The 25,243-nt window shown below is 39.6% G+C and overlaps 1 protein-coding gene across 1 annotated transcript in view; it reads right to left on the reverse strand.

Annotated features, from left to right (window-relative positions):
* Positions 1-18,267, reverse strand: part of fbxw4 (F-box and WD repeat domain containing 4) — a 61,310-nt gene extending 43,043 nt beyond the window's left edge. The window contains exons 1-5 of the mRNA XM_084736140.1: positions 17,900-18,267; positions 14,769-14,864; positions 14,227-14,412; positions 13,455-13,587; positions 13,158-13,243 (exon numbers count right to left, since the gene is read on the reverse strand). Coding sequence (XP_084592266.1) covers positions 13,158-13,243; positions 13,455-13,587; positions 14,227-14,412; positions 14,769-14,864; positions 17,900-18,084 — 686 coding nt within the window. The 5' untranslated portion in view covers positions 18,085-18,267. The remainder of the gene's footprint in view (positions 1-13,157; positions 13,244-13,454; positions 13,588-14,226; positions 14,413-14,768; positions 14,865-17,899) is intronic.
* Between the last annotated feature and the right edge of the window lie 6,976 nt (positions 18,268-25,243).

Raw genomic sequence — 25,243 nt, forward strand, 5'->3', positions numbered from 1 at the left:
TCAAGTATTTACTGTGCAGAAGAGATGATAACTGAGTCAAATTTATTACAGTGATGTTCAGAACAACATGTGTTTTTAATCCCTCTGTATTTACTCTTTTGCTGCTGTGGTCTCTTAAGTTAATCTGACAGCATTCTGCTCAGACTTGAGTCATGTTTAAGTGTTACAGATCTGACTTCATCTTATTGCCTATGTGATTTTTTACATAAAATGACAGCGTGTCAAGTTGCCAGGACATTGACCTAATAGGGTGCAGTGCATATTTGCAGGAGCCTTTATTGTAGGAGTTACTCAGTAAAACAAAAAAAGTATGATCATCAGCACACTGAACTGAAACAGAAGCAAATGTCCCGCTTCAGTAATAGTATTTTTCACTCTAGTTTTCCATGACTTGGATCCTTTATATACACAAGAAGATAAATAACCAGATTTCTATATATGTCCCAGGTAAACACCATATCATGTGTGCATGCATGCAAATACCTGCTTCACTGTGGTGAGAAGGGTTGTAACTTTTCTTATTTCACAGGACTGTAAAAAAAAAATTATAATTTCATACACTGTTATACTTCGCAACACCACAGAAAAACTGCCAATCTGGAAGAAAAAGCTAACAAGAAATATCCCAATTCAAACCACAACCTGATGTCCACAGAGGATATATATGAGCTGGACAAGCACAGCCCTGTCCAAGAAACCCTATCAGCCGTGACTCAGTGTGAGAGCTGACCTGCCGCCACACATTTGCAGCTGCCCAGCCCACACTTCAACCTGTCAGGTCTTGTTTGAATGAGAACAGGGTCTGCAGGAAACACCTCAGTCAACTATTAGCTAACCACCTGCCCCACTTCCTATTGCCTGGACCCACACACACCAGGTATACAGATTGGGAGGGAAAGCAGAGAGAGGGAGTCAGGGGATGGAAGGAGAGAGACAGAGAGGTATAAACAACGAGGAGACTCATCACCAACTAGTTTACAGCATGGCTATATCAGAATGGCATTTGCCCAGAACCCCGTGGCCACTCATCTCAGAAGATGGTGGGGGCTGTCTAGGAGTCTGAGGACTAATACACTAGAACAGGCTGCAACTGCAACTGATTGTTGGAAGAGGAATTCAAGGTGATGAGAACCTGAAAGGGTTTTGTAGAACAGGGAGTCGACTGACCAGAAGGTGGCCAAAGGTGGAATCGAACCGAGGACTGGGAGGAACCAGTGGAAGCCTTCAAGCAGGCAGAGTCAAGGTTGCACCAAAGCAAGCTGGTGGGAGCAGTGACTCAAGGCAGAGTGGGGCGGGGATCCTTTCCAACTTCATAGACTGAAGGCCGGAATATACTTTCAAATGGACGCGTGCATGGACAGCTGTGGACACCACAGAAGCATAGTTGTTCTGTTTACTTTCCAGAGTCCACTTGGAGGATATGTTCCACATCAACATGTGCAGACGGTATTCTATTTTAGAGTAGTGGCCTTGTGGACTGGACAAGTCCTGGACAAGTTTGCATGGTCATAACAAATTGGGGGTGCACAGATGTTTGCATGTCTAGACATGCACTCTCTGATGATGGATTTTGCATGATGCAGACCCTTGAGTACTTGTGGATGCAGAAAGTATATTTTTGGCTAAAGGTAAGAGCCCCAACAGAGGAGGAGAGGTCATGTAGGATGATGACAATGGGGCTGCAGGGCACCTACATAGTGGGAAATTGTGCTGGAGAGGAAGATGACGGGGTTAGCTGTGGAAAGCAGAACTCCTTGTTTTAGCGATGTATGATATGTCCATCCAATGTCGACACATGGGGTAAAGCCAAGACACTGGCATGCCAGTGCATGCTGTACTTCAAACACGGAATCATCTAGGAACCTTGACCGTTACAAGGGACTCACCACCTTGAGACTGGATATCATATCATATCAACTGGGATATCACCACGCTCAATTTACATACCCCTTGAAGAGTGCTTGAATGAGGCCACTGAGAGGAAACTAACTGGTGAGTCCAGGCAGAGGGAAAGGTGCTCCATGTTTTTCGTTGGATAGGCTTTGCAGCACAATGCTTGGTCAGAGCCCTCAGTAAGTTGGGTGTTGAGGAACACATCACACCACACATGTGGCAGAAAAAGCCTTGAGACCAGTGTGACGCAAGAGGGGAGAACAATGGAGCAAGTTGTGAGGTAGCCATCTGGACACAAGCTGAGGTCTTTATCAGCCACAGCTCAGTCACTTTCAGGACAGTGTATGATGCTGAAAGACCCCAAACACCACATGATTCCAGTAACATCACTGATGATGTGTCCAGAACCATCTGCAGTAGTATCTGCTTGTTCATCCACTGATGTAAACATGTCAGAAGTCAAAGGAAGCGGCTGAAAATCATTAGGGAAAAGAGAAAGAAAGAGCAGCAAAGTGGTGAGTAGGATGTGGAATTAGGGCAAATGAAATGTTATTCATGGAATACAGGGAAAGTATTTCACTAAAATAAACATGCTTCAAATAAAGTCCTGATTTTCTCTGCAGTTGAGGTCAATAAAGGCCATACTATTGTAATCTCATGGTCCATATAGTATATATATATAGTCCATAGTTCATATATGTCTCTGGGATGAACACACTCTTTCCTTAAATACTTCAAAATAAATGTCCCCTGTTGTTTCATTATTTAAACACTTTTATTATGAAGCAGCACAAGCAGGAAATGTTTTCATTTGGGGTTTCATCAGCAGTTAACTTAGCATGACTCAATATGAAACAGTAAAATAAAGCAGACACCTGAAAGTACAAACAGCGCCCCAGGAGAGAAACTACATTTCAAAGCACAGAGATTCAGATTGACGTTACAAAGTACTGAGAGCTGAACATAAAGAGACTTTTAGAAATGTCTCTCTGTTTGCTCTCATGCACTCACATGAGCTGAGTATCATAACACTCGCTTGTTCGAGGGGGAGAAAGGAGGCTCAGTTGGAGGTGGGTTGGGCTTGCTTTGTCCCCACTCCAGAGCAGGTCCATCTCGGGCAGAGCTTGGCGCAATAAAAGATAAAAGCGGTAATGGAAATGCAAATCAGCGTGGCATGATTTGACTCAGCGCAGCCAAAAGCACCAGTGGAAAAGCCCCATCAGTAACAAAATATGGTATTGGTTGGGTTGGTTGGGGGGACACAATTAAGTTGGATTCTTCAATTAAAACCTGAAAAACACCTGTGTAATTTTAGATTTCTTTCTCAAACCCCACTGACCAACACAAAGCATGTTAAGCTCTTTCTTTTGTCTCCTAGATGCCAGTCAAGATGTGGCAAACTAATTATTTCAAGTAATTCCATTGTGATAAACTGAAAAATTAAGATTTCAGAGTCATTTTGGTTTATTTCTTTTTAAAACATAAGTGTGGACTGAAGGTTTTTCTGACACAAAATAGCATAGTGGAGTAAGGAAAAACAACAAACAAATCCAGATCAGAATCATGAAATAAATTAAAAATTAAAAATCACGTTTTCTGGCATGGTCAGAGTCTCTCAACATGGTGGAACAGGGAACCACTGAAAACCAGGTACACAAGAAATGTACCCATATGGGGACAAAAACAGACAAAAGAAACAGCTAACTATGTGAGAAAAACTTATCTGACCCTATTTTACCCCTGCAACCTCCTGTAGAGCCTCGTCATATTTCACTGACCCTGTCCAATATGAGATCCATCAGACAGTGAGCACACAATATTGTGTGGAAAAAAGAACATGAGTGAGAAAAGCAATCTGAATGGGGGAAAAAAAGCCACTGGCCCATGGACACTGATGAGATCAATATCTTTTCCAGAGATGGCAGAGAGCATGGATGGGCGAGGACAGCCGCTGGCCTTGGCATTTCACCGCAGTCACAATAATCCTCAGTAACAGGCCTTGAGGTGATATCCAATGGAACAACAAAAACACGGGGATGGAAACAGAGATGGGATGGTGTGTGTGTGTGTGTGTGTGTGTGTGTGTGGTGGATACAGTAGTGTTAAATTTATAGATTATCGGTTCTAACCAAATTGATTACCCTGGAGCTGGTTGATGATATTTTGTATGTAATTAACGTAATCTGACGCACATCAATTGACGCCTGCAGCCTGCACAGGATGCACTGTACAGAGAAAAGAAGTAGGGGAGCTACTTTTCTGGGGAGCTGGTGCATGTTGATGCTGGGGAACAAAACAGCGCTGAGCCCTGAGGATTTTATTCACGGCAATCCACCATGTTTGAGGGTCTGTCACACCCTGCCCGCTTCGCCTTTTTACACAAATGTCAATTCTGTTCTGTTACTACTTCTGCTGCCAGCTTGAGAGTTGAATAACAATGGCCCCCAGTTCTGTGTTTGTAGATTTTATACAGAACGATCAGACAACCCAACGTACCTGCCTTGAACAGGCTGTGTAAAAGAAGCTTTTCTCAAAACCAACCATCTTCTACAGCACAACTCTTACATCACAAAGTCCAGGGATCAAGGAGGTCTGAAGTGCAGGTTTGTTTTGGTCTGACTTTTGGACATATTGGTCGTTAGGGATGTCATGAGAAGAGACACATCCAAGTCGATGCCACAATTTCTTTTCAGTACCACAGGTACCAGTGATGCAAATCTTCTGGACATGACCAGTACAACATAACTGCTTACAAGTGCTGTAGTCTGCTGTTAAATACAAAAGAAAGGAGAATAATGCCACCCATCCAACAGAAAAAGTAGAGATGAGCGGATCGACACAGTTAACCCATGGGGTGGGCGGGTTCGGAACAACCTTCTAGAAAATACTGAAGGGCAGGCCAAGTGACAAAGCATCAGTCAGAGTAAGTATTAATTACTCCCAGAAAGACTGTATGCAGTAGTCCTCCTTCTACCTTCCTCTCCTTCTCTCTGTCTCTCAGTCACACACACACACACTGGTGCACACAGCAGCACAGTGCGCTCTGTCACCTCAGCTGATCAGTGCTCAAAGCTTGACAAAATAGTTTAATCTTGGAACTGTGTGGACTCTCTCTCTTGAACACTAGACTAAAACAACAAGTGACAACAAGTGATTGGCTGTGTAGAATTTAAGTGCACATAAAGTTCTATAGATTCCTGACTGTGAATCTTACAAATTGAAAAAAAAGTCAAATCAAACTCTGTTTCTGTAGACTTTTCAGGCAGTGATCAAATGAATTTTTTGAGTCAAGCAGGGACAGTTACATTCGTAACACAAACTGCTCTCTCTCTCTCTCTGTGGTGGAGGCCTGCTGTGAAGGCAGCCACCATTCACCTCATTCACTCTCAACTAACCTCTAAGCATCTCACAAAATCTGTCAAAGTGGCACATGGCACAAACAAATGCCACTAACTGTTAAAGAGAGTGAATTATGACACCTGTCTCAAGTCGTACATCTGGGAAGAGAATCAGCCTTCTGACTAGAAACCACACAGGCGGCTACAGACCAGGGTTCAACTGTTCTTCAAGGCAATGGAAGAATCATCACTAGTGATATCTATCTAGATCAGATGAATATTCTTAAACATCATTTTAGAATAACATGAGATTATAAAATGACAGTTATTTACAAAATTCACCAAAATGTTATCATATACAGTGTGTAAACAATTTGTAAACCATTGGACATTAAATCTCTCCAATGAAACCCTGCAGGATGAAACAAACCACACACACAAAAACACTCAAAACTATGTGTGCACATCAGAACAAAACATGTGGTTAGGATATTTGCATCCAAGCTGGATTAAACAGATTGTATTTCTAAGGTTAATTACAAGACTGCAGGGACAGTGACTGACCATTATTTATTTTCTCTTGTTTGATGAAATATTCTAGAATTTTTATGGCACTGTCATATTAAAACACACCAACATGACAGCTGAAATGTCATCAATGATTTAGAGTTTCTCTATTGACTTCAATATGATCAAGACAATGTATGTAACGCAACTGGATACTTATGCGGTAATGATTTATGTCCAATGCCAGACGTTTTTACCTAACCACAACCATACAGTCACAGTACAGGAGAAGCCATGCATGGAAATAATCAAACTAAATAATCAAACTAATCAAACTAAATTTAAAAATCACAGCACAGAATACAATCTGGTATCCTGTAGAATTGCCCATTGTAACCCTAACCCCTAACCCTAACCCACTGTAAACATACCATTATAACAAGCAATAGGTTTGACAAAAAGCTAAAATCATGCATGCAATACTGATGATGACTGGATTATAACATAATTGACCTCCGGAAGTCAAGGACCACACTGCACTCAGGCCTGAGCATCAATGAGGAGGAAGTGGAACGGGTCACCAGCTTTAAGTTTCTTGGCCTGCACATCTTGGAGGACCTGGGCTGGACTGTGAACACCACCCACATCATCAAAAAGGCCCAGCAGCGTCTCTTTTTTTTTGAGAACGCTGAGGAGGAACAAACTCCCTCCACCTCTGCTGAAAAACTTCTACCACTGCACAATAGAGAGTGTCGTCACCTATGGATGTACGGTGTGGTATGCCAGCTGCACTGCATCTGAAAAGAAACAACTGTAGTGGGTCATCAAGACAGCTCAGTGGATTATCGTCTGCCCACTTCCATGCCTAGAGGAGATCTAATCCAGCCGTCTCCTCCGACGGGCCACAAAGATCCGGGATGACCCTGCCCACCCAGGACACTCTCTATTTACCAGCCTTCCCTCTGGTAGACTCAGAGTCATGAGAGCCTGCACCAACAGACTGAGACACAGCTTCTTCCCCATGGCTGTGAAGAGACTTCTGCAGGAACCATGACTCTTAGCTTAAAACAGATGTGAACATGGGCAGCTGCAGACACCACAGAAGTATAGTAGTTAGGACTTTTGGACTAGGAGTTTTGGGCCAATACATACACTCATTCCAAATTTGATGCCTGCAACAGGTTCCAAAAAAGTTGGGGGAGGGGCATGTTTACCACTGTGTTACATCACCTTTTTTTTTTTTTAACAGCACTCAGTGTTTGGAAACTAAGGACACTGAAGGTAAAATTCTTTCTCATTCTTGTGTGATGTACGACTTCAGGTTCTAAGCAGTCTGGGGTGTCTGCTGTTGTATTTTGTGCTTCATAATGCTCCACACATTTTCAATAGGAGACAGGTCTGGACTGCAGGCAGGACAGTCTAGTACCTGAACTTTTTTACTATGAAGACACGCTGTTGGAACATGTGGACAACGTGTCTTGGCATCATCTTGCTGAACTAAGCAGAGAATGTCTGAAAAAGACGTCGTCTGGATGGCAGCATATGTTGCTCCAAATCCTGTATGAACCTTTCAGTATTAATGGGGCCTTCACAGATGATGCCATGGGCACTTAGACACCCCTATAACATCATAGTTGCTATCTTTTGAAGTTAGCACTGGTAACAATCTGAACCGTCATTTTCCTTTCCTACAACGTGAAATGTGGACTCGTCAGACCACAGCACACTTTTCCACTTTGCGTCAATCCATCTCAGATGAGCTCAGGTCCAGAGAAGTCTGCAGTGTTTCTGGATGTTGTTGATATATGTCTTTCTCTTTACATGGTAGTCTTAACTTGCATTTGTAGCTGCAGCAACAAACTGTGTTTACTGACAATAGTTTTCCAAAGTGTTCCTGAGCCCATGTAGTATCCTTTATACAATGATGTGGGTTTTTAATGCAGTTTTTAATGCAGTGCTGCCTGAGGGGTCAAGGGTGGTGAAATCTTTGAAATTCCTGCAGTTTGTGTGTGCTGAACCTCACCCCATCCATGTTTGTGAACAACTGATCCTTTCCAGGCTGCCACTTTAATACCCAATCATGATACTGTGAACTGTTGCCAATTCACCTCTTTACCTGTGAAATGTTCTACACAGGTGTGAGCATTGAGCATTCACAATCTTTTGGTGATGTTTTTTTAAAACATGTTGTAGGCATCACATTCAGAATGAGTGTATATTTACAAAAAATAAAGTTTGCCAAAATGAATATTAAACATCTTATTTTTGTACTGTATTCAATTGATTACAAGTTGAAAAGGATTTGCAAATCAATGCATTTTGTTTTGTTGTTTTTATTCATGTTTTACATATTTTGGGAAAATTGGGATTGTGCAATATGTAATTACTCAATCTGCATTATAATACCTGCAGAACAATAGTGGAAGTCTACCTTGGGCCACCTCTGGCTGTACAACACTTTCTCAAGTCTGATTTTGTATGGTTTGTTCTTTCATGCCCTTTGTGACTTTTAGCTAAGCTTATGCTTAAAAACAACTGGCAGAAAGTCTGTTTTCCTTTCAAGAACCAGCCTGCAGTTTAGATGCTTGGTGTGTAGGGCAGAAGTGGGTTTAATAGGTTTATCAGTGAGTTGACACCTGGTTTCCAGAAGAGTTTTAATTAACCAGGCCGCTGGTCAGTGAGAGGTAGGGAGAAGGTTTCCATTATGAGGGGGCGGCGGGCTGAGGCATGGTCTGCTATTTCAGCCAGCAAATTGGAGAATTAATGATGTGGATAATCTGCCTGTTTCTCTCAGATCTGAGAGACGCTCTGAGGCCACCAAGCATGTATGCTGATACACCGCATTTATTATTTCCTTGTTTATCCAGTCACAGTTTTAGACTGAAAATGAGGAAATTATATCTCCTCCTCACATATTTATTGGGCTTCAGGACCCAGCTCTGATTGGACTAAGGCTGGGTTTTAAGGCGTTAACTTAGAGACACTGATAGAACATTTCAATTTTAGGGGTTAAGGGTTTAGAGGAATGAATGCTGGTAATAGTTTTTCAAATCTTTTGTACAAGGGTGCATGAATACTTATGTAGACCTGTTCCAAACAGCCAAGAATTTTAGAAATTCTGTTTATATTTACAGCATTTAGTACGACTGCAAGAAGTAGTGTGTCCTTAGCGAAGAGGAAAATACAGATGTAGAGGATTGTTGGTTAAGTGCAGATTAGCATGTCCCCTGCAAATTTGCTCCTCACTCTGAGGTGGCAATAACTCAGTTCAAGTCATGCACGGACCACTACAGTGTGCACTGGTAGCTGGAGAAGTGCCAGTTCTCCTCCCGGGCTCTGCCAAACCTGTAACTAAACTAACTAACTAAAAAATATATTTTTTTAATAAAGGTCTTTACTAAGCCCGGTCCTAACTGCTAAGTCAAGGGCTGCTTCTGACTTGAGATTTTCCTAGTTGATGAACAGTCGTCAGTTTAAGCCATTAATCAACTTGTTGTCGTACCTTTCAGCGCAGTATAACCTCACGCAAGTCTCACTGTTCAAAACAAAGGAATAAATAACTCCAAACTTCACAAAAACTCTTGTGGACTTGTCAACACTATGGACCATGTGTACTTTTAACAACAAATTAAGATGCTAAGTTAGAAACTCGCTCCTAAACCACTTCACACTTCCTGTCCCCACCTGAACTCACCGTTTCTTAATCGTACCCAGAGTCCGGTTTTAACTGTTGTATTGTTAAATCCCCTCAGGTATTCACTGTAAACCAGCTTCCAATGATCAAAGAGGCTGTATCCAACGGGACTGCTAACTGAGCTAACTTGCTAATGACAGCTACAGCACGTTAGCAGCAGTGTGCCGGGAAAAAAGGTCTGTGCTGGAACACTCCTCCAGGCATAACGGTGAGATGCAGCTCCTGAACAAAATTTGACGTATGCCCAACAAATAAATGAAAAGTTTGTTGACTACTGTAGACTCTTGGCACATTAGGCACAACTAATGGTTAAATTGGGTATTAGGGGACAGGACAGCTCTAGCTTTATCAGTCTTTGTACAACTATGTTCTGAGTTCATAACACCAAAGAAACATGTTATTAACCACCCAGACAAATTTGAATGATTATTAAAAAATGCTTAATATAGAAAATTAGACCTCAAAATAATGGAACTGCTCTTAAACGCTGGGGGTGTGTCCGCACCGCTGTCTCAATGTCAAACACCACTACAACCTGAAACATACCATTGAAAATTACCAAAGTGCCAGTGATTATTCTGTCACCATGACCTGATGGTGACAGGATGATTTTTTTTCTGTGTTGGGTTGTTGGAACTGAAGTGAGCTGAAGTGAACTGCTGGATTGATTTGGACTGAGAGAGTCAGTGAAGGTATGTTTGTAACTGACTGTTAGGGAGAGTGAGGAGGGGGAGGCGGTGTTGATGGTGTGTTGGTTCATGGGGCCTATAAGGTGCTAGGAGACCATGGCTCTAGCATGTCACTAAACCATGTGTCAGGTCGGGCAAAAAATGGTGAACAACAGTTTAGCAGTCTAACTAACACAATTCAGTACTACATAGTTCTCAGTCTTTTCAGTTGACTTTAAAACCAGTCTTGAGAATGGACTTGTTAGTTGCACCAACCAAACATGAGCTTACCAAAGCCCAGTCTTAGCGATGTACATCCATGTGAATGGGACACCTTCTGTCTTGCTAAATTGTAGCTTAGGATTTCTAATTTGCAGCAATGTTATGGAGGATTAACAAAAAAGAAAGGGTAATTTCACAGACACTGAGATAAGAAAATTAATTGAGCTGCAGAGCCAGAAGAAGATGCAGTCCGACGTAATAACATATAAGGAGAAGCACTCAACTTGGAGAGGAATATTAGAGGTGATTAATGATTATTCAGACTCCGTTCAGAAAATGCAGAACACAAAAAGTGGGAAGAAATGGCAGAGATACTGACTTTACGCCTATTCCTGACTAGGCGTAACATTTATGCTCAGTCTTAGCAAAAAGAGTGCTTAAGCATAGATGGAGCAACAGGTGTTCCTATTAAATCAGACTTGGCTTAAGACCAGGTGTGAGACCTGCTTCTGCAAGCAGCCCCAGGAGACAACATAGGCACTCTAACAGGGATCAATCTGAACAATTTTTTACTCCATGAGAAAGTTGTCTTTGTATGTCTCTGTGTTTTCTGACAAGATATTGGTTTCAAAGTATTATAAGAGCATAAAGCAGATAATGATAAGAGTTTAAGAACAAGCTGCCACTCCAGTTGAGTAGATCACTTAATATGCCATTTAGTCAACAGAACCCCAGCTGCTAAAAAGCAAAAAATGTATGTAACAAAGTCCTGCTATGCTGAAACAGGAGGAGCTAACATTGACTACTGTGCTTTGCCTTAATCAATCTTGAAGCTTAACACCAAGCAGGCAATTATTTAATGAGATGGGAAACCCCGGACCTGTGATGTTTCCACTCTGCAGCCAGATGGACCATCACCTGCCTCTCTGCTGGACCAGCAGGTGTTGAAGTCAGGATACTGTTACAGAGCTCTGCATCAGTCTGCCTGCATGTCATCAATGCTGTGACTGAGTGTGTGTGCAAGTGTGTGTTATTAAGCTTCTGGCTGAGAAATCAAAGGCACTTCTAAATCACCACTACAATGAATGTAGTTCTGCTCTCTCAAGTCCATTTCAGTCAGTACCGTCATGGGTATTTGAACTGGTTATATGTTGACACTGTGGTGGGAACCTTCACTATTTTCTGGAAATGTGTACTTGAACAAAGGCATAGGATTAATGTTCCACCAGGTGGTTTTTCCAGAAATGTTGTGTTACAAACCAGAATGAACAAAACATGAAACAAATATAAAACTAAAGAGTAAAAAAATAAAGAAAACACGGGAAACTAGTGTGGTTGCAATTCAGGAAAGCGTATGCTAATCAGCAACACATGAAATACTCAAAAAATGTATACTTGAATCAGTGTTGAATGGAGCATGAAGCTGTGGAATCCAGACATTCATCTACAGCAGTACTCTTGAGCCCCTTTTACACAACACCTGCTAACATCTGGCTTTTTTCTTCAATGGGAAAGGCTGCAATCTGCATTCACTCCCGGGTCAAATGACTCAGCAGTAGACACAGGTATTTATCAGAAGTGATGTAAACATGACACCCGGGTGGACACACTATGCTGCTTGACTCAGTTTGACTACGTGCTGCAGCCCAGTATAAACATTTTACTTCCTATAAATTCTTCACAATAAAAGTCCCTCTCTATTTTGTTGTCTAAAAGCTTTCATTATGAATAAGCAAAATCAGGAAATGTTGTATTTTCATCGGCACTAATGTAACACTACTCCTGAACTGAACTCCCAACCACAGAGATTCAGATAGAAGCTACAAAAGTACTGAGAGCTGAACAGAGACTGAAAACCTCTCGGCTCCTGGCATTCCAGTGCACATCAGAAAAGAAACAGAAAGGCAAACAGGCTTACTGGCAATCAGAAAAGGGACAATTACCTATTTTTAGAGGTTTTACCTGGATTTAAACCTGCACATACACACAAATTTTGGTGTAAATTCTAGCTGTGCGGTGACATGTCACACACACTGAGCCCTATAATGAGTGTCAAAGGGATGGCATGCACATTTTCCAAGACTATTCATTTAAAAATGTGTTGTGTTGGAGGTGCAAATTTACTTATGTAGATATACTGCCATATATTTATATGTATATTTATGTCATGCCTTTACGTTTAATGGGTCCAATTAAAAATTAAACGCATGTTTATACTGAACTAAACATAAGTTTTACAAGTTACCCTATGGCTACCAAATATTCCATGTAAGAGGCCCCCTGTGGCCACCAGGTGTCCCCCCCATACTGTGAGCTGACACAACATTACAGCTCTGGCTAACATCTTTATTTCTTTGTGCCTTTTAATTCAACATTCCACAAAAAAAGTTAACAGTGCTTGTTGCTGGCTAGCTACCAATATGTCAGGGCTACTGAAGTCTGGGTTTACTAAGCTGACTCAAACTGCTAACATGATCCTTACAGAGGAGCTAGACACACAAAACGGGAACTATGAAAAAATAACAAAAATAACAACGAAAGTACTACAGCACTACAGGCAAGTGGAAAAACAACCCTTTAAAAATATTAGCATCCATCCCTGAATATACTCTCAGTTTTTGCAGTCTGTTAAATATCATAGCAGCTAAATGTTACCTGTAAGAATGGCTAGTAAGGTAGAGACAGGTCAGACATCAGGCTCAAGTTAGTTTGATAATCACCATTTAGACACAATAAAGTTATTCTTGGGGAAAACCATACTGAACTGAGTGACCAATCACAGCCATATCAGTCTGTTTGTGGCTCCTGTTAATCAAACTCTGAGCAAATGCTTACCTCAGTGTGGGACTAATAGCGACAGACCACACTCTGTCATACATGGGAATCGTGCCTCTGGGGCAGCTGGAAGTCAGAGTCCAGATCTAGAGAAACAAAAGTCGACACCGATAACCATGTTTTATACTATGTACATGTACAGACATGAGATACTGCTGAAATAAGATCATAATGAATTGAATCAGAGCCATGAGGTTTATGTCTGTCAGTCTTATTCTTTGTGAAACAAGTGTGGATTGTAAACACCATGGCACTGTGCATCACATGAATAAATGTGAATCGTAGAGGTGATCTCACCCGGGTTGTTCGGTCTCTGGATCCACTGATGATGAGTCCTTCTTTAGAGTCCAGGCAGTTGACTTCCTGGTTATGACCTGATAACTCCATCGACATGTCCCTCCTTCTGCTGTGGACCAGGATCTTTCCATCACTGACACACACAAAGGTGAGGTAGACTTTATTAAAAAAAAGTTATACTGTTATCCTTCAGTATAGGTTGAAGCATTTCTCTTCTGTTTTGTCCTTCCCTGACCAAAGCTAGTCTTACTGACAGTTCCATGTGCAGCAATGAATAATATATGGTGATATGATGGAGGATATTTAGCGTACGCTGGAATCCCCTGTCAGGTAGTACAAGTTATAACTTGCTGTGTAATATCTGCAATATGTGTAAAATGGGATAGCGATCATAGTCACATGAGTAGAGCCCCTGGCACAGACAAACTGGTTTACTTCATAGATAAAATGGCCCTAAAACGACATATAAAATTGAAAATGCAAAAGAACCTTCATTGTGTGTCTTGAAGAAGAACATGACTTGGTTAAAAATGATGAGTCGATACATTTGATGCACTGTCAGATTTGTCCTAGTGCCCGACAAAGTCTAATAAGTCAAGACTATTTTCTTAAAGGGACAGACAATTTCTCTTACAGTCTTATGATGCCTGTGGAGATTCCTGGTTATTGTTTTCAGTGACACACATCTAGCATCTGTTACTTTATTACCTCTAATAATGACTAGTGCATGTTGTCAGTGCCACATAATTCACAAGAAGAACAAATGAGTTACCTTCCACCGCTGATCAGGTGAGAGTCCGTCACAGCAAAGCGACACACGTCACCATTGTGCCCTGAGTAGATTTCAAATGGGTTCCGCTGAAGCCTCCCGCAGTCTTGGCGCACACGGTACGCTCCAATATCAGCAGCCTGAGACAAAAACAGTATGTCTCCATCCAGCTGCAACCATGGCAACAGTCTGAAGACAAGATGCGTGATTTAAGAGAAAGGTCAGAAATTTGGGGATATCTGGGGAAATGCTTGTTTCTTTCCAAGAGATGAATAAAGACATAGATGTCTTATTATCTCATTATCTGTGTTTTACGTTTGGAGTTAGAGTCAGGACATGGCTACACTAGCTTTACATAAAGACAGGAAGCAGAGAAATGACCATAGTGGACTTGTCCTACTGCAAAGCACAACACATTTTCAAAACATGTACAATAAACAAACAATAAATTCTCATTTTCTCTGTTTCTCATGTCGTACGCTGCATATTGTCTGGGTTGTATATAAAGAAAAAAGTCTTTCACCTTTGAAACAGTGTAGACTTACTTTGTTTTCCATTTGAGGGGAATAACCCTTTTGCAGACCCCAGCATACCAGTTTTGTGCGATCTTCACCCTCTCCTTCAGAGGAATATGACTGTATCTGCAATGACAGTGACAGATTAATATTACTATACTGTGACCACTGTGAACATGTTGAAGGTTGAATGTTACAGTGCTGGTTATTATGAAGACAGTTCTTTAAGCCTTTTAAACTATCCCCTTCCTATCTGTTCAATGGTAGGAGACAAACTGGAACAGTGTTATTACATTAATTCATACGTATTAAATGAAAAAAACAGATATAGCGAGAAAACTTATGATACAACTATAGAAGAACATTGATTATAATATGACTATTTAACAGAGAAGAACTGGGACAAATTGTGTTAATAAAAAAACGTATTAATATTATTAATAAAATAAAAATAATTAATACCAATGCTGGAAATCTTAAATGATTTATATATGAAATATAAGTAATTAATAAAATGTTTTGGTCTGCTTTATCTTTTTAATTTCTAAACTTGCTCTGTGACAGAAAACACACCTGTTTCAGAAAAGAATTCACAACTTCAAACAATTTAAAAATGTGTTAAAAGCCTTCAAAATGTAAAACTAACCTACTGATAACAAAAATGTCCTATTAAAATCATCAGTTTTTTAATAAAAATGTTGGCTCTTTAAAATTTTGTTCCAGATTTCCATCAACTCCATCAGATTTTTACAAAAACATGATTTAATCAGGCATAAAAAGTGTTAACTATACCCTAAGGACCCCTGTCTCACTTCCTGATTTAAACAAGGTGGGAATACTGCTCAAGCACTGGTAAACTTTCTATTTTAGACAAATACGTTACATAATATTGCTACTACTACTACTAATTAATGACATCTTTATGGCCAGTCCTACTGTACTTGACTTTAAGGAAAATATTTATGACACACTTATAATGGTCTCATGACAGCCAGTGTCAATACCAATCACATGACAATACAATGTCATGTTAAAACACAAAGCTAAACTGTTTCTTCAAGTTTGATAATGTCAAGTTGTCATAACAAAAAACACCTCAAATAATGACAACTTTGCTTGACAGATGACATAACTGACCGAATGACACTTAATGACAACAGTCATAAACATTCATAAAGAAGCCTTCATGTAAGGTGTCATGATAGGTGTCATGACACGGTTATGACAGTGTACTGACAGTCTTATGCACACACCTTCAAATAACATGTCACCATTAACATCCCTTTTAAATGCTCCATTGTATTGGAGAGTAGTAGAAATTTCAAAACCTGAATAAATCAATCAGTCACTGAATCACCATTTTCCACTAGAGAGAAGACACACTTTTTCTGCTATCAGATAGAGGAGAAAACCCTGATCCCATCTGAATTATTTGACCCAAACTATGGTGGCAAACGGACAAATTAGCAGCTATCATTTTCTGTTGTCATTCTGTTTGGATCACAGGACACAGAGACACCTTATGAAACAGGTTAAAGTTTGAATTAATTGTGCATCAGATGGGATCTTTGTTGCAGTGCTGGAACACAAGACGGTTGAGGGCACTAGAAATGTCAAAAAGGATCTGTAATATGCCATGAAATTTTACTTTTGTTCATTTTGTCATCCTCACACTCTCTGCAGAGTCGACAGTTGCCATTATACTATCACCTGCATCTGAGAGGCAACCAGAGTAAAGCTGCAATGATTAGTCGATTAATCAGTTAGTAGATTGAAAAAAACTTAATTGCCAATTCTTTTGATAATGGACTATTGTTTCAGTCATTTTTCAAACAAAAATCTCAAATATTTGGTACCTCCCTTGTCATTTATGATAGTATATGAAAAGTCTGGGTTTTGGACAGCTTTCAGTACTTTTGTACAAAAGAAGCATTTTTCACAATTTTAGACATTTCATAGACTAGATGATTAATCATGAAAACAATCATCAGGTTAATCGATAATGAAAATAATCCTTAGTTGCAGCCTTAAACCAGAGTGACCAGCGTGGACCTGAGAGGTCTGAGAGAGGACACTGGGATGTCAGTGTTGTTCTGAGCCAGTCAGTCAGGTTGGGATGTTTGAGTCAGACACATCTGCACATACACTAGGGGAATGAATCCTTTGCCCCACAAGCTGGTCAGAACTCTTAAAGGATCATTCCAATTTATAACAACTTCTTGGATCTTATTGTTGTAGCTTTGGCCTGTCTCCCCATCTCTCTATCCCATCATTTCCAAGCATCTCACTACTGTCGGCTGTCAAATGAAAGCATAAAGTTCCCTGAAAAACAGAATAAAAAATTAATCATCAAGTTAACTGCTGACATGTGTATGACGTCACTAATAAGAAGTCAGACAGATCAGGATATAGCTGCCAATATCAGTATTAGCACATTTGCCAATATGAATTTTACTTTATCAGTACATTTTTGACATTTTAACAATAACACAATGATAATGCTGATAAACATGACAATTTTGATCACTATAATTGTATAACAACTATGATTATTTTCAAAGTCAATTAATCTGTCAGCTATTTTATCGATTAATTGATTAGTTGTTTGGTCAATAAAATGTCTCCCAAAGCTCAAGATGACATCCTCAACTGTCTTGATTTGCCCACAACTCAAAAATATTGTATACTGTCAGAGAGGAATAAAGAAACCAGAAAACATTCACATTTAAGAAGCTGAAATCTAGAATTTGGACTTTTTCTCTCAAAGAATAACTAAAGCCAATTAATTGATGACCAGAATAGTTTTTGATTAATTTAATAATTAATTAATTGATTAATTGTTGCAGCTCTAATATAATTCTATTCTTGTGTTTCTGATCCCCACTGACTTCTTTGAGCAATATCACAACATTTTCAGGCTGTCTACAAGACAAACCTCAGGGTAACAAGTGTGACAGCAGTGCTGCTGAGGGTGTGTCTCTGTCTCTGTCCACAGGAATGTCAACAGACTGGTCAGTAATGTCCCGCATACAGCAGGATATATGAATCCAAAGAGAACATAAATACAACAACAGTGTGTCAGCAGTAACACAGTTCAGGCTAATGCTAAGCTACAAATAAACTGCAGCAGCTGTGTCATCAGTGTGCGACTGTTGTCTTACATGTCTGTCCCATTCCGAGTAATTCCAGTGTTTAAAAACTCTTTAGCGATTTTTCTCCACACAGCGTCCCGGTTCACGAAGTGGTAGATAGTTTTACACACTTGAGAGAGGCGACTGAGAGACTTGTAGTCCAAATAAGACAGGATATGATAGAGAACATCCTCTGGCAGCTGTGATAGCAACATGCTGAGCGCCCTGACAGCTCTGCTGTGACCGGCTCGTACACTCTGTGTCCGGGTGTCGGCGGTGTGTCGGCCCGCACACGGTGCTGGTCTGTAAAAACGGTGTTAAACAAGGTAAACTATATTCCATGTTTCAGACAGCAGCAACACACAGCAAACAGGAAGCCATACTAGGAGAGAGGTGACAGCCACGGCGTGACGAATACGCTACGTATCAGGTACGTGATGACGTATGGCGCTGGGTCTCTGCAAGTGGTTTTCACTTCATGCTTTGAAATTGTATTCAGTGGAGGAAAAGAAAAGAAAAGAAAAGAAAAGAAAAGAAAGAACGAAACAGAAAAGACAAATTTCACGAAATGCCTCTTTTTCTATTTCTACTTAAATATCATAGTACAACCAACAATAATAATAATAATAATAATAATAATAATAATAATAATAATAATAATAATAATAATAATAATGCTAACAACAACAACAACAACAATAATAATAACAACAACAACAACAACAACAACAACAACAACAACAACAACAACAACAATAATAATAATAATAATAATAATAATAATAATAATAATAATAATAATGATATTACTACTACTAATAATAATAATTTAATAACACTGTCATTACAATTCCCTACTTTTAATGAGACACTATTTAACATTTTAGTTCACTATTGTAAATGTTGTCAATGCCTATTTATTCCTATTTCATTTATTTAATTTTTAATTTTTGTCCCTAATTTTAAATGTGTTGTCCTGTACTCTTAATTGCTCTGGTCTTGTCTCATTATTTTAGTACACTGATGTTAGCAAGGTAAGTAAGGCCCGTCTTAATCTGGTGAGAAAGAGAATTTTAAATTCAGGAGGTGATCGGTTGTATTTTTCCGTTTTATAAGAAAAATAGGTTTATATTATTATAATATTTCCCTTCTTGATATTTAGCGGGTTCATTTTGTTTATTTTCTTGTGTCTCTCACACATCTCCCAGCTTTTGTCTTATTGCATTTTAACCATAGTTGTGTGTGTGTGTGTGTGTATGTATGTGTGTGTGTGTGTGTGTGTGTGTGTGTGTGTGTGTGTATGTGTATGTGTGTATGTGTGTGTGTGTGTGTGTGACTAGCAGTGGAAGCTAGTAGGCGGTGATAACATTTTGAACCAATAATAATAACAATAATAATGATAATAAAAGTCATGATAATAATTATATTAATAATAATAAGAAAAACAAGAAGAATAATATTTATTATATCTCCAAAAACCTGATCATATGCAATATATATACACATGTAAACACACTCAAACATTGATGAAGTAGGTTGGACAATCACATGCTTCAAACAACTCTGGATGGGAACATGCCAGTGGACAAAGAACAGTTGACAATGAAAGGGACATATATTAGACATATCTAATGTGACATGCACTACATATGGAACTTCTAAGATGTCTTTCTTGACTTGACTGTCAATACATTTGTCACTCATATTTTCCATATTGAACAGAAAAAATACAACCAACCAACATCTGAATTCAAACTAAACTTAACTAACTAAAACAAGTGTTAACTGGCCTGTTAATTCCATAAAACACACTTCATATAAAATAGCCAGAGAGAAACTAAAACTTGCAAAAAACAAAAAACTCACAAAAACTGTCTTGGTCAGTCTTTATACTGTCGTGATAATCACAACCTCTGGTTTGGTCAAAATAAATCCTAAATTCACTGCATGAATGTGAAAATAGTCTGACTCTAGAGCACATGTGTCAAACTCAAGGCCCGCGGGCCAAATGTGGCCCGCCACGTCATTTTATGTGGCCGCGAGAGCTTAAAAGGTCTGATTGTCTTATAATAAATAAGTCAAAAGGATGCATTGACTATAAACTACATTTCCCATAATGCATGCCGATTATGTGAAGGCATCCCGCCAATAGATTGCAGTGTTTCCACATCAATGCCATTTTCTGAACTAGTGGAATTGATAAATACAAACAATGATCCCAAAATGTCCAGGAAGTGAAAAACTGATGCAGATGTGTGGGTTTCATAACCTGACAAATTAAAAGGATTTATGTAATAACAGAGCAACAAGCAAACATATTTTTGTTTTACATCTATGCATATATGTAATATTTGTAAGTTGAATAAGTAAAAAAATCAGTTATTTAACATTCAGGAGTAGTTGCATTTATTTTACATTACATTTAGTTACATTTAGCTACATTTATACTGTCTTACAGTTACATCTGGCCCTTTGAGGGCAACCATTATACTGATGTGGCCCTCGGTGAAAATGAGTTTGACACCCCTGCTCTAGAGGATGAAGATCCAGATCCAAAACATCTGGAATGAGGCACAGACAGCCAGAGGAGGGGTAGAGGCCCCAGGACAGTGGATGGACGTTCATTAAAAAAGAGGGGACATGATGGAGAAATTAAAGAGAGAGAGGAAGGCACACAGCTGTGCTTATGGGACGCAAACCAACAGTGATAGAGTAATGCAGACTAGAGAGGTGTGTGATTGGTCATTTAATCGTGGTTTTGGTGTGTGACTGGCAGATATGCAAGTCCTGGGTGATGCTTTTTGGACAAAAGTAGCTGTGTGACCCCATCCTATTCAACAAACCATCTATGGTGCTGAGAGAAAAGAGAGCAGAGTGAGAATCTCATGGACCTGTTGAGTACCACAACCAGATAGCAGTCTGAAGAACCAAAATAGTCCTATTTGCAGCTAAATATAAGCAGGGTTCCACAATCTTTAACAGAGTGGTTCCCAAACTGATGGGTCCACTAGGGGTGGCGTGGAACCATTGCAGGGGCATTTAGATGATGAGGGGAGAGAATGAGAACATTCACGGAGACGAGGGGAGAGATATAGAGTGAAACAAAACTAAATGAATAAGATTTATGTAAGGAATATAAACAAACAGGAGTTTGCTAATGCCGTCATGTTAACCTTTACTAAAGTTGAGCTTTTTTAAAATAATTGTTTCCCCTGACTTTACAAGATTTCTGCCAGTATTCAATATTTTTTCTTGTCATTAAATCCCATGTGCATATCCAAACTAGCAATTAATTCAGTTTACTGCTAAATAGTGTGTGTGTGTGTGTGTGTGTGTGTGTGTGTGTGTGTGTGTGTGTGTGTGTGTGTGTGTGAAATGCAGCATGCAGTCAGGATTTCACTGCAGTCGGTGGTCCTTTGTGTGTCAAACTGGCACAAAGGGTTATCCCTAATTTTGCAAACACACCAAATCCACTGACATACGTAAAGTTGATGGATCCAATTCATTTTCTCTGTAGGAGTGTAGATCTGGTTGTGCAGTCCATGATGGCTACACCGCAGCAAGTTGCCGGACAAATTAGGTCCATCCAAAGCAATGTAGCAGACTCACAAAAGTCTGATCTGCATCGCCTATTTTTCACCTAAAATGTTTTCGGAAACATATTTTAGTGTATTGTTTACCTAAAAAATGGGAAAGTGACTGGATGCTGATGCTACCAGCAGGAATGATGAAGCCCAAGAAGGAGACTGCCTGGATGAGGAAGTCACCAGCAAAGTCACCTCCATCACAGGTTACCTTCAGGAGGTCTCCACCATCATGATCGTTTCCTGCAGTCCATACATAAGCATTTCTACCAGCGCACATCCCAGGACCAACACGGGAGCTCCAGGGAGAAAACCTCATCTCTTCAACCACCTGAGAATCTGACACCCAGAGAGAGAAGAGGGGCTCTGTCTCTGCATTGCTGACTGCCAGTAGGCAGAGTGAGTGAGTGAGTGAGTGAGTGAGTGAGTGAGTGAGTGAATGAGTGAGTGAGTGAGTGAGTGAGTGGGTATGTGCATGATCACTGGATCTTCAGCTTGTATTGAGCTAATCTCAAATACTACTGGACTGATCAGCCTAATTTTTTGGTGCACATTCATGACAAAATTCTTTGACTTTCATGCCTTTATGTTTTTATGACCAGAGGCATTATGTTTTCAGATATTCCCATTCTTTTGAAAGTGATATCTCAAGAACACCTTGAGGGGATTTCTTCAAACTTGAAACAAATGACCTGTTGGACTCAAAGATGAATTTATTAGATTTTGGTGGTCAAACCTCACTAAACACATTATTGGCTATAACTTAAGAATTACACACAAATATCTAACTGATAAACTGATGAGGTGATGACATTTTATATCCCATGGTCAAAGGCCAACTTCATTGACATCATCAGTCCTCTGCACTTCTCTGTAAAATCTGCATTTTGTGATTGTTTCTGTCGATGAAAAATCTCAGAAATAAATAGTAGAAATTAATCTTTAAAGGGGCTTGCCCTTGTTATTCACTATTATAGACAGTTTATAAGCACTGACAGTGTTTCGAGAGATGTTCCAATACCATATTTTCATTCCTGATACCAATTCTGATATCTGAACTTTGCAAACTGATACAATACTAGTATATTTAAAGAATATATACATTATTATTATTATTATTGTTAACATCTGTATATTACTAACCTTGTATGCATGAGATATGATTGCTATTACTGTTGCATGTCCTGGCTCAGGATAAAAGAAACTGGCAAACAGGGTGCTCCTGGGAAGTAGCAGAGTCCTCTTCAGGGGCTAATCATTTATGTGATAGAGTCAGATTAGTACACAGACTTGCATACTTGCTGATATCCGATGCCATGATAATGGTAAAACCCAGGTTATTTCTAAGCACTTAATTACATAGAGCTTTTTACAATAACCCTTGTCTGTATAAATGTTTATTCTGTAGGTATTTGAACATGTATGTTTCCTCATGTAATATGTTTTTTGGCTTTTCAGCTTTTTTTTGACAGAAGATAGACAGGAAATGGGGTAAGGACTAGTACCCTCTGTGTACATGGGATGTATGCTCTACCAACTGAGCCATCAGAGCACCATCTTCTACATTTTAATGTGTCAAACAAAATAAACTTAAAAAGTAAAAGACTATAGGGTGGTATATATGCAGGTGAGCTACAGAATGGGGAACAGGTGTACTGGTGACTGAAAGCAACTACAGGGCAGGTGTGGAGTGACATGTATCTGAAATAAATGACAGTAGAAGAAAAACAGGAAAGTGGGCAAAAATTTGCAAAATGACTAAACAGAGTTAGGCATTGTGACATACATAGCACTATTTTTGTAATCATCAGAAACAACCATGATGATGACTTACGATGTGAATAAAGATGTGTAAGATTCAGTCATGTTATTTTTCTTCAAAGTAGAAAAGACATGGCCTCCAAGAGAATTTTAACCCACATACAATCATTTAATGAGTTCAGTGAGAGCTCAGCAGGACATTCATTCATCATTATATAAATGACATAATAGGTCTAAAAAAGCAGTAGAAGCTTTAAAAGGTCATTTCACTCAAATCCAAAGACTGTTTTATTATTGAGTGTAAGAAAAAAACAAACCATCTTAACACAAGATCCACGCATTTATCCACTTAAACTTCATCCTCAGAGGAAGACCATGACATGAGTGTGTGAAAGCTCCAGAAAAAGAAAGTAGGTGGACCTTAAAACTTTAAACTCTGTATATGCATTCAGTTTCTTATAGCTGATTTCACTAAATATATAATAATAATAATAATGTTTAAAGGGACAGTTCAACCCAAAATTGAAAATGCACATTATTGCTCTGGCCTGCAGTGCTATGTATCCATCCTATTACAGACAGAAAGACTCTACTGAAGAAAGAACGAACATGAAACTGCACACAACGATGTATGTGGATTATCTTGAGTAACCAGGTGATTTTTGGTTTTGCATTTTTCAAATGTACTTTTTTGGTGCTTTGAGCACCATCTCATTCTTTTATATTGGAGAGAAGGCAGACATCTTTATGGCTGATACCTCCAACACTCTACAACTCACACCAAAAAGATCTGTATGGATAAACAGCGCTACAGACAAGGTAAAAAACACAATATATATTTTTGATTTCAGGGTGAACTTTCCCTTTAAAAGTGTATAAAACCCTGTGAATCATTTCACATTAAGCATCAGTTTTCCTTGAGATTCTTACAGACACTGTGCAGCAGAATGAGAGTGGAACGCGGCCCAGCACAGCCCTGTGGCCTGTTTAGCCACTAAAACTGCCAAGGTTGTGTCACGGTCAAATGACTACCAAAAGTTGATTGACCTTATAACATTTTGTGAGGCGCTTAACCGTTTAGCATCAGTAGCATCAATTTGTGCTCATTCACATCATGAGGGTCTTCAAGTCTTTAGTTACGAGTGGCATCCCCGCAGCTCTTTGATCAGCTGAGCACAACCGCACATAATTGAAATATGCAGATCGTTTTTCTTTCTTTCTTTCTTTCTTTCTTAAAAAGACATGTCCCCTCGCTGAAAGCTGTGCTCTCTACGAGGCCATGTCCCAAACACTGGGCCGTCGAAAAAAATCATTTATGGTTGGCTTTCCAGCTGAACTGTCATGGCTAAAAGGAAATGAAGAGGTTGGGAGGAGGGATACGGGGAGTGGAGGGGATGTTTGGGGGTTGTGGTGGGGGTGTTTCAAGGGGGCTATGAAGGGGAGGTGGTGGTGGGTTCTCTCCTTTTGATCTTTTTAGGGCAGCAAAGAGGGAGGGGGGGTGGCTCTGCCTGAGCTGGCAAACACATTTAGCTGGTAATTGTTCAGATCAGACTGACAATCAGTCTTGGAAATGCATGGACAAACAAAAGTTTACAGCTCCAATTGGAAAAGTCAACAGGTCTCGCATAAGGCCCGTACATAAACAATGAAACTGTCGAGCTGGAGCTTCACTTTGATCAGTTGTTTGCGTTTCAATTATCCAGCCTGGTCCGACTGGTGGCCTTTGTTAATGCGGCTGAATGGGGGCTTGGATTTAATGGGCTGCCTGTCATTTTTGATAGAGAATCTGTCCACCTTACTGAGTGTGCACTCAGTACATGTGGACATCCTCAGACAAGACTTAGTCAGCAGCTCAGTACAGTGCTGCTGTACTGTCACTGCTGGTAGTCACCAATCACACTTTGATCTCTTTTCTTAAGTAAAAGAGCAAATCCAATATGAAATGCCGTGTTATATTATTTTAACTCATGTCTTACCAAAAACCTTTAAAAAATAGTTGCTATGATTAATTTATTATTGATTGGCAACT

Source organism: Lutjanus erythropterus, chromosome 14 (assembly GCF_056507025.1).
Source record: "Lutjanus erythropterus isolate fLutEry1 chromosome 14, fLutEry1.hap2, whole genome shotgun sequence".
Classification (NCBI taxonomy): Eukaryota; Metazoa; Chordata; class Actinopteri; order Lutjaniformes; family Lutjanidae; genus Lutjanus; species Lutjanus erythropterus.